Source organism: Mastomys coucha, unplaced genomic scaffold (assembly GCF_008632895.1).
Source record: "Mastomys coucha isolate ucsf_1 unplaced genomic scaffold, UCSF_Mcou_1 pScaffold15, whole genome shotgun sequence".
NCBI lineage: Eukaryota > Metazoa > Chordata > Mammalia > Rodentia > Muridae > Mastomys > Mastomys coucha.
Window position 1 is genome coordinate 45850854 of NW_022196897.1, and position 11336 is coordinate 45862189.

An 11336-nucleotide genomic window follows, 5' to 3' on the forward strand; every position below is an offset into this window, starting at 1 on the left:
TCTCTCTCTCTCTCTCTCTCTCTCTCTCTCTCTCTCTCTCTTTCTCTCTCTCATATATATACACACACAAACAAAAGTAATAACCACCCCAAACTGTGCAAAACTTCACACCTAGGAGTTATCTGCTGAGAGGACCAGAGAACAGCCAAGAAGAACAGCTCTAGAAGCTAGTCCTCAGCTCCACAGGGACTCAACATGAATGCAGATGGTTTATTTGCAAAGAATCTCTCATGTTGCAAGGGATACAAATGAGTGAATGTTAGAGTGGAGGTCAAGTTTTGTGTTTGGAGTGAATTAAAGACGTTTCCAAGACCCCTCCCCCCAAGTCAGCAGCTGTTTTCGTATTACCTTCTCTATTTTCAAAAAACATAAAGGTGCTGAAAGCCAGTTTTAACACTGAAAGTCACCATATTGCCAAGTGTCACAATAGTCCTCCGTGTCGATGTTTCAGCTAGCACAGGTGAAATACTACATAAATTGGCAGTGTTTTCATTTTATATCATTTTATTGTAACTGAGATTCAGTTAGATAGCTTCCCCTCTCTTCTCAAAAGCAGCCTGGGTCTCACCGTTACACAGGCTGGGGAGGAGTGTGTATCATAATAGGAAAGGATGTAGAGGAAACAGGACCCTGCCAGGACTGGCAGGCGCCATCTCTGAGGGTCTGTTTGCCAAGCACCACTATGATCTCAAAAGGTTCCTTTTCCCCACCCCCTAAAGCCTCGTAATTGTCATTATCCTCCTTCCTCGACATCGGGGCACTTCATGGGGATGAGAGGCAATCAGTCACAGGCATTTGAAGGAAATTGCAGAGGACACTTCCATATCCTGCAGTTCCTGTGGTGCACGAATGCATGCAGTAGCAATTAAGGGCCTAAAGTAAAGGAGGAAAATTAATAGGAAGAGAGTTGTTGAGCCCTACTGCAGTCAGCCAGGACAAAAAGTTTATTTCAAGGCCTTGACTTTGATCAACTATGGCTAATAACCTTGCCAACAAGGGAGCATTCACACTAAGAAGCACTCAGGCCAGCAGAGGCCAGAGTAGGGAGGGGCAGATTCCCATGGTATAACTTGATGATACAAAGCCAAGAAATGAGAGAGGAGGTGGTGTAGGCATTTGATGAGAGAAATGTACATCCTAAGTGCCCTGAGCTAAGGGAATCATCAGTACTCCGTGAAGGGGCCAGGGGTAATATAATTTTTCTTAAAATTATATTAACAATATATGTGTATGGATATCTATGTGTATGGAAATAAATATGAGCATATATGTATAAATAAGAAAATATTTAATTTGTTATATGTGGTGATACTCAACTAATTCCAAGCACAATATAACTCATTCCATTTTTTAGTTTCTGTTTTTCCTCGATTAACACTTTTGTTGTCCTGATAAACTTTGAAACTCAAATCTCCCTGTCTTGTTACTAAGGGTTTCAAATGACATAGAAAAAAATTGCATATTATCTTTGTGGCAGTGTTGGTAAACATATCTTTTTAAAAAACTACCAGAAGAGGAACTGTTTATGTTGGAGTGTCCTCTTACAAGGGCATGAAATTTGCAAAATGAATAACTGGGGTATAAGTAAATGACAATGAAAGGTACTTGGAATACCATGAGTAAATGAATGGAGACTCATCCCATGTGGACCTTTGGGTTATAGCCACTCACTGGCAGCCTGTCTTACTAAGAGCCCATAGCACTACCCTATGTGTATGTGAAGCAGATGGGTGGAGAGGCAAACGCAGCCCAACACACTACTACAAGAAGGAGGGCGGTGTCTGATGAACAAGTAAATGCACTACTTTGAGACACATTACTTCCTTAAAGGAGACCTTGAGATTTCAAAACGGAGCACACAGCAGAAGGCATATCTGTGTAATTTACAATGAAGGTAGCAAGTCATAAAGCATACGAGAAATGTTGCACATTTTATCTTTTTGAACTATGTGCTAATGAGTCTGCCTTTGCAGTTTATTGCCACCTAGACCTGGGGGATACACTAAGGAATCAATGGCCCTGTTGTCTAGAGTGAATTACTACAGCTAATGCATGCTCTATGTTCTGATCAGAATGTTTCATCTTACTGGTACTGAAAACTAGCTATGCGGCCACGTGTGTTGACTACGTAGTGTCCCTTTGAGGGGGTATTCTCTTACCAGCTAAGAGCAGCAACAGGCAAGATAAAAAGGACTGTGCCCATGACTGTTTTCTGAAGCTGTTGCCTCTAGTTATAATTAACTTTATCTGGTTTCTATTTGAAATGTCTGATTTGATTCTGGCTACCTTCTGCTTTACCACTCCACTACAACAATATCAATATCAGTATTTACTGGGTTCTAGGCATGTGTTAACTCTTTCCCATGTTTAGCCTCAACTCATTGAATATTATACAAATAGATGTAAACACTGAAACTCAGGAGATAAAACAATTTTCCCCATGGTCATACAGTTAGCAAGTGACAGCTGTGAATCTGTAAATCTGAGCAAGAAAAAAAAAAAAGCCCATGAGCTCACTACACTTGGAGCCATGCCCCATTCTAGTGGGCTCAATGAGTTTGGGGTCTTCCACATTTGCTTCCCAGTTTGCCACTTGTTGATTTCTCTTTCCACAATGGCTCATCTCTGTCTTCATCTGGAACCGAATCTCTTTAGATCAACTTCGGTATCTTTGTATCTGTATATGTGTTTGGGTTCCTTCCTCAATGAGATTGCCAGTGTACCATGTAGTTATAGCTAACATGTGATGAAAAATAGAAATATCTTTGGGCCTGCTCCCTCTCTTCAGTTAAATTCTATTTCAGGCCATGTGATATTAAAACTAATATAAAGTCTTGTTAGAGAATGTTCATCTTGTGGTGCTCAGGTAGCAGGAATCCATCCCCCATCCCCCAAAATGGTTCAAGGTCAAAAGGAAGACATGAGTCTACCTGTCTTCAGGAAGCACTCTCTCCCTCCCTGTCTGCAGTGTTCAGCCTACCTTCATATAGGGAGAGACAAGTACTCTCAGCTTTTCCTTTTCCTGAAGCCAGATGGAAGCCTGTGCCAGGAAGAAAGTATCTGGAAATGCCACATGCCTCTAGATGTCACCCTTAGCAACTAATACCTAGGCTGTTTAGGTCAGCCCTCCGGGCTCAGGATTCCACACCCTGGATCATCCCCACCTTCCTTTTATGTCAGCAGAAGCTGAGACACTTCGTCATCCTGCTTTTCATGAGAAGAATTCTGGGCAGATGGTAACCTCTTTCCATGCTGCCCTATTTCAGACGTTGTCTTAAGACACTGTGTTTTATAGGATTTCCATCTATTAGACAAAAGCCACACACACAGTCTTCTTAGATAATCTCCCTCTTCTGATTTGGGGAGGTGGCTGAGATTCATGAGCTTTAAGTTTCTGAAGTCCTTCTCATTTCAAAAGATCCAAGAGAAAGATCTTTAAACTCTGGAGGGGGGGGATCTTTTATACAATTGAATGTGTTGACATTTTAATCTTTTAAAGGCTTCAGTTGAAGATTATATAATCATACAACTAGCCCCTTATCTATGCTATCCAATAAGACTCTTGTTACAAAAGAGAATCTCTAAACTGGTTGAGAATTTTCCTAATCACCGAGTCTGCATCTTTTTGTTTAACAGCTTTTCAAAATCAATCTTCTCCTAATGAAGCTCATTACTCTAGAACTCCTTTTCTACCCAGCTTTAGTGTCCACAAGCCCACCTCCTTTTTTTAACCCAAGCCTGCCTTTCTCCTGTTTCCAATACTGATCACTTTGTTAGAGTCCTCACCAGCCATGTCTTTAACATCTGCTATTTATACCAGTCATTTGTTGAAGGTAATCTCGTTTTTTGTTGTTGTTTTTATTTTTATTTTTAGTTAATCAACCTCAAAAGTGATACCCTCAAAATTCTTCTGACTTTTTCTCACTTCCAAATCTAAACCCACTTCTACATACTTGGTATTCCAGAACCCAGTTTAGTGATGATTTTTTTTTCAATTACTGTACAAAAATTAACGTAGGTTTGGCATTACAAAACAAGATTTTATAGCTTTCTAAACTCAGAATTCTATAATGCAAAAGTCCTGCACAGTGTAGTTGAGCTCTCTGCTTTAGAAGTTACAGTACTGAAATCCAAGGTTTGGACAAAGCAGAATTCTTTTCTAGAGAAAAATTTGCTTTCAATCCCATTCTTGTTTTTAACAGACTTAAGTTCCTATGGTCACAGGACTGTGAGTTAGATCTTGGCATTGTTTCACTGACTCAGATGTGCAAGTCTATCCATGTTCCCTGCCTGATGGCTCCCTCAGTCTTTTGGCCATGGATGGCAGGTCCTATCCTTCTTGTCTTTCAAATCTTTAGCCACCCTGGACAATTAGCCACAGAAAATCCTCTTCTCTACTGGGCTCCTGTGATTGGGTCATTCTGATAATGTCACTGTTTTGCAGTCATCTGTGCTATCTTATCTAAGCTAAGAAGTATTCCCCAGCCTAAAACCTGCATTGTTTTCACTATTATTGCTAGATAGCCTATGCCCTTTGGTTTTACACTATCTGCTCCCACAAGGTTTTCTGCAGCTACATATAATTCTGGGTATTTGCCAGAACATTCAAGTGCCAACATTCCACTGAAACTGACTTTGGGCATTTACTGAATTGATGGTACATGAACCTGAGAGTTCACAAAATGGCAGATCCCTCCCCAAAGTATCTCTGAGGTAGAGCTGAAGATTATACACCCACCCACGGAGGCATCCTGGTTTGCCTAGCAGTGCCTCCCAATTCAGATGCAAGCAGTGCTGGATTTCACTACATTTCCAGAGAATTTTCAAACACTATACTGGGGAAGACATATGTCTCTAGTATATGACCCTTGCTCACAATTTCCATCCTGAGAGAAAAGCTAGAACTAACTTGGAGTCCATGGAACCCTAGACTTAGCATTCCATAGCAATTCATCTTCTAAAATCCTATGATACAGAGAAAATTTTATGATATTCTTATACCATCCTAAGAGCCACATACAGCAAAAGGGTGGTGCAGAGACTAATATTACATTATCAGTCATTTTAAGGCCCATCTAGCAGATAATTTTGTTTCTTAGAATAGGTCTGTGCTCATTCATAAAAAGGCACCATCGTTTGATTTTATCATGACAATAATTTCAAACACAGAGAGATTGCCTGTGAAAATTACCTAACAGGTAACAACTTATCTAATCTCAGCTAATCAACATCTGTTTTGGGTCTTGAGATAAAGCCATGAAAAATATGAATATTCTATCTAGCATGAATTCTACAGAGAAAAGGTAATCTAAGGTGTTGGGCACCTATAAAAGTAAACTTTAGCACTAGACACAAACTAAAACATTATCTTAGCAAATGAGCCCTGAGATATAAATTGTATGAAGGAACATTAGGGTAAAGAGAGTGTCCTGTCCAGACATTCTCTGGTGAGGTCCATGGCAGGGCAGAGCTTCTCTGTCTCCTTTGCTGCTTCCTTGTGAGTAAAGAAAGTCAGGTGGGAAAATGGAGAAGAAGAAGCAGGGCTAGGAGGAAGCATGTCTCAGTCAGGGGATTATCAGCCAAGCTGCTTTAATGCTCTGAAAAAAAAAAACCAAAGTTTTCTTCTAGCATATAAAATAGTTAAAACAAAGAGAATATAAGTTTGTAATTAATAAAGGTAGCCAGAACTTTTCATTAGTATTTTTGATCAGTATGTCTATTGATAATGGAACTCACCATTATGCAGAAATATATAGAATAAATATGTAAACATAAATATGTAGTAATGCTGAACAAAATTTCTCTCTCAATTTCTCTGTCTCATTCTCTGTCTCTGTCTCTGTCTCTGTCTCTCTCTGTCTCTGTCTCTCTCTGTCTCTCTCTGTCTCTCTCTCAGTCTCTCTCTCTCTCTCTCTCTCTCTCTCACACACACACACACACACACACACACACACACACACACACACACACGGGCACAGCCCTAGGGTTGAATGGAAAGATGAACTCCAAAATCAGCATGAGGAGATAGATGTAGCTGAAGTCAGAGCAAGGCTAGCTCCTAATAAGGGTCTGAGTAGCTGACACGAACAATGAATAGCCCAGGACTTGGTGAGACATTGAGTAGGGATTAGCACAGCAGGATCACTCCCTGAGAAGTGGCTAGGCAGTCTCCTTTAGGCTGGGCACTAGAGGATCAAAGGGGTCGATGCAGAACGTTAAGCTAGTGTCATGCATGAGGATTCTGACATGCACACTGGCTCACAGCACAGTGTCCCAGGTCTAGACAATAACACAGAAGCCGGTTCTGAGCCAGTATAATGAATATGGCCCTCAGCAGAGACAGAAATAAGAGCCGTCTTCAGAGATGGTCTCATTACTGGGTCCTAGTTCAGAAAGGAAAGAACAATTTATAAAGGAGACCATAAATGTCTTTCTTCTTTAGTCAATTAAACTCTCTGAAACTGTAGAAACTTCAGGCAACACTGAAAGGCAAATGCCCAGAAAAACTAAGTCCTTGTAACTCCAGTAGCTGATTTAAACATAGCATCCTATAATTGTAAGCCCCAGCTATAGATGAATAAATGACAAATAGAAAAATAGATAGGAAGTACAGATAAGCAATCTATGAAAGAGAAAATGTTCCAGTAATCATAAGCTATTCAGTCTCACAAATAACAATGGAAATAAAAATTAAAACACCAATGGGATGCTTTTTGCATTCATCAAATTGACAAAATTTACAAAAAAAATTTATATTAATTATATAAAGTTTAAAAATCATATAAAATTAAAAATACATTGATCCTACAACAATAATTATTTTACTCCTAAAACCACCTAGATAGAGAAAGCTCTGGTTAGGCCAAAGGGTGTCTGCATGGTGGCCACAGCTGCACATGGGGCAAAACAAGAAACCTTTGTAGGCTGGGAGGGAAAGCCAGTGAGGAGAATGCAGAAGTCAGCAGGTGTGTCTACAATGGAACACTAAAAACTCTAATTAAAAAGACAAACAAACCAGCTCTACTCTATGTTGTTTGCATGGGAACAATTTAAAACAGAAGCTGGGATGGGAGGAGGGGCTGTGCAGGGTGGTGCAGTATGATAGTGCTCGTGGAGAAAGAAGACTGGATGGCAGCTTACACATTCAAATGTTTTAACAGCTATGCATTGTCCTGGGATGACAGAAACCAAACTTCTAGGGAAGAGAAGAAGATGCTGATGGAGGCCTCTGAAAAGGACTTCAACTTTGCAATACTTCATTTCCTTTTTTTAAAAAAATGTGAGATAATATAAAGCATATGAAAAATTTCACTGCTAGGTGTTAGGTACTGGTATATCAATCTCTGTCTTTTAAAAAAATGCCTAAATGAAAAAATTATTATAAGAAAGTTATTGAAGTAAACCAGATACCTTGGTACTATATAATTTCTAAGAATTGAAATCAAATGTCAGAACATGGAGAAGCACAGGAGGCCACCACACCTCTATGTGCATGAGATACTTGGTCTCTCCTTTCCTATGTTTCCCTTATCCTATGTGTCCCTCATTATCCTATGTGTCCCTCATTATCCTATGTGTCCCTCATTATCCTATGTTTCCCTCATTATCCTATGTGTCCCTCATTATCGCATGCAAGATGGGAAAGTGACAGAATGCAACTGGAGCCTGAACGAATGCAGTAGGCAAGTGGCTGCCTTGACAGCATTTCAGCATCTGCTTCCCTAATGCTCCTAGGTATAGGTTAGGGCTTACATTCTAAAATGTAGAAAGGACATTGCAACTAATGTCAGTGAAGTTCTCCTTGATCTCCATGGTGCCTTCTTGCTTTACTAGTCCTGCCATCACCTTGGCCACCACAGCTGTCAGTCATTCCACCCTTTGCTCTCTCTGTTTGCTCACTTGCTTTGAAGTTTCTGAAGCCAAAGGTTATCCCTTTCTGAAAACTCAGGAAGCCCTTCTAACTCACCTTCTATAAGCCCCTTCTTTGCCTTCTGGAAATCTACATCAACTGCAAAGAAGACAGTGAGCAGCAATGCCCTGCTCTGAATGTAGTGAGAGGAGAGGCACTGTCTTCATAGATATGCAATGTTTTCTGTGGTCATACTTACTTGTAGGGGAGAAATGCTATGAAAGCCCCCTACACAGGAGGCATACCTAGGGATGCACACTTCAAATCCTGAATGTTCATAACAGCTAACAATTAGTGAGTTGCCCCACAAAGATACACAGTTCACTTTCATTATCTGAAACATGATCAATATATACTAATTATTCAAGCTCATGAAGTTATTCCTTTTAGTATCACCTTTCTTAAAGTGGGCCTGATGAAATCACCAAATCCACTTCTTTAAAAGAAGAAATGGAATTCAATTTTTAATTAAAAAACATAAGAGCTGTGAAAAGCAACCCCTTACGAGCTTGCCGCTTTGCACACATGCGGTCTCTCACTACATTCAGCTTGCTGGAGCAAAGGCATGGCACAAGCCAAGATCAATGGCAAGTAAGGAGTCAGAAATGCAGCAAAACTGCCTCATAGCTTTAAAGTCTTGACACAGGTCTTTTATCCCCCAGCATTCACCTCTGAAGGAAAAACTCCTTGAACAAGGGTTCCACAGATTCCATTGATCACAGAACCCCAAAATGTGAACCACGATCACAGCGCAAAAGTTAGTTCACCAATAGCCATGAGTTCATCAGTCATTCTCAGCACTATAAGCAACTTCTAAAAAAAAATCATTTTTTACATCATGCAGATCAAGTCAATATAAGTGAACTTTCTGGGCCCTGGCATGCAAGACTGGAGGAGCTAGGTGGCAGATCAATTTTCTTTCTTTGCACTGGTCACTGAGGTAACTACCTTTCATGAATGATTTCCAGAGTCAGCAGCTCCCTGAAACGTTGCTTGATAACTCTGCTAACATTTTTAACTAAAGTACCTCTACCGCAAATTTTGAAATTTTTATTGCAGGAACAGACAAAATGTCTAGATGCTATAATAAAATAATTAAAACAAGCCCCATGCATTTATACTTTCTGTAGATCAGCAGCAGAACTTCAGGGGCATGGATAAGATTTTGGTGAGTATTTTTTTAAGATTTAGAAACAAGCATTTGTCCAAAAGAAGAATGGTAAATCTGTATAACTGAAAATATCTAATAAATAATAAGTCAAGAATAAAGTCTTCAGGGGCCTTTTGGCATTCCATGGATTGTAGTTTGTACCCAGTACAACGTATTCTGCCAACAAGTACATTTCTAACTATCATTCGCTACACTGCCATAAACCGCAATGTTCTCCTAGTACACTGAAAGCTTTACCATATCCCTTCTTAATACAGGACTTTAGAATAGCCACAAATTTTGCCCTTTTCCCCCAAAATGGAATGGACTTAGTCACAGACACCTGTGTTCATACAAACTAATAACATGGGTTCTCTCTTCAGCAACCACATAAAGAATAAAGCAAAACTTTGCTCAATTCTCACAAATGTTCCTGGAATGGCTAGAGAGAATCTATGACAAACTCCCATGGTGAATCAAAGCTCAATCAACCAATTAAGTACCCATTCACACATCTAAGAAAGCAGGAGATTGCATACTTTAATCTCTGTCTCCTCCCTTCGTAGTAGTTCCTTCTTTTTCCACAATTTCTCCTTCTCCTCTTCCCTTTCTCTTCTTCTGGCTGAAATTTCCATTTCTAGTCTTGATAACTCTTCTTGTTGGGCTCGCCATTGAGAGACCTGAAACACAAAGAAACACTTTATTTCCATAACTATGCACTGTCATGTTGATTCCATACGGGACAAGGTTTGTGTCAAAGAGGACTCAAGTTTTTCCAAACGTACATGTATATTTTATGTGTACATGAGGATATGATATGTATGCATGCTAATATAGAAAACAGCAACTTTGAGATAACATATCCACATGCTCTTTAGCTGAACTCAGGGAGTCATAAAAGTATATGATTTTACTTCAAAGAATCTGTGACTTCCAAAAAATTCTAGGCTGGGTTTAGCTCAATGAATGATATGTTTGCCTTGTATATGAAATGCATTGACAATGGACATGTTAATGTGGAATGGTGAAAATTTCATGGGGTGCCACCCATAGACAAAATCTGAAGGCAACCAATAACTGCTGAGAGAAAGAGAACCAATCTTTCCTAAAAACGAATCACTGTTAGTTGCCCAGTGAAGAATGGCCAGTGGCCAGTACCAAAACCATACAGATACAAATGACAAACATAGACTCAGCATATCAAATTTATATGCACATTATATATATATATATATGTGTAGAATACATATATATACATATATGTGTGTATATAGACATATATAATGTTTATATACACACACATATAAAAACATTAACTTGTTAAATAAAATAAATTTTAAAAAATAAAATCTGCTTATATACATGTGCATAAATCTTGAAATAGATTAAGTAGCTCCTTTTAAAATTATAAAAGTAGGGGCATGAGAAGATGGGTCAGCTAATCAAGTGTCTGCCATGTAATCATGAGGACATGAGTTTGATCCCTAGGACCTATGTAAAAAAGCCGAGTGTAGCAGTGTGGCCCCAGCAGTAGGAACAGTGGAGACAGGCCGGTTCTTGAGCTTACAGAAGAGCCAATACAGCCAAACCAGCACATTCTTGGTTATCAGTGAGAAGTCCTGTCTTAAGAATTATGGTAGGTGGAGCTAATGAGATGACTCAGTGGATAAAGGTGTGTGATACCAAGCCTGATGGCCTAAGTTCAGTCCCACTCAGTTCTAAGTTCAGTCGTAGAAATATGTCCCATTCCTGTAAGTTTTCCTTTGACTTCTATATAAATGCTGTGGTGTAAGTAAGTATACCTACTTACATACATGCAAAAGAAATAAAAGTAGTATTTTTAAAGTAAGGTAAACAACAATGAAGGGAGGTATTTAATATTGATCACTGGCCTCTACACACATATGGGCACCCACATACACACATGGACACAGGCACATGCACACACACACACACACACACACACATACACACACATACACCATCACATATCCAACTACTACTCAAATTTTGAAATGGTCCTAAGACCTTAAAAGGTTTAAGAACAACTGAAAGATTTCAGCTTCTGTACATTTTAAGCATAGAAAATAAGCGTCAATTCAGATGCAAACATAGAAAGGAACTTCCTGGTTATGAATATGTGCTATTGTTAGACAAACACTTTTTGTAGCTTTTATCAATATGTAAATATATTTTACAATATAAAATACACATAGCCTTTCATCCTTATCCCTGCCTCCAGGAAATCATCCAAGGATCATGGTGCTGCTTATTTTT

At 39.3% G+C, this 11336-nt stretch overlaps 1 protein-coding gene across 1 annotated transcript in view; it reads right to left on the minus strand.

Annotated features, from left to right (window-relative positions):
• Ccdc148 (coiled-coil domain containing 148) overlaps positions 1-11336 on the minus strand; it is a 263630-nt gene that overhangs the window by 79684 nt on the left and 172610 nt on the right. Inside the window, exon 12 of the mRNA XM_031373199.1 lies at positions 9599-9739. Coding sequence (XP_031229059.1) covers positions 9599-9739 — 141 coding nt within the window. The remainder of the gene's footprint in view (positions 1-9598; positions 9740-11336) is intronic.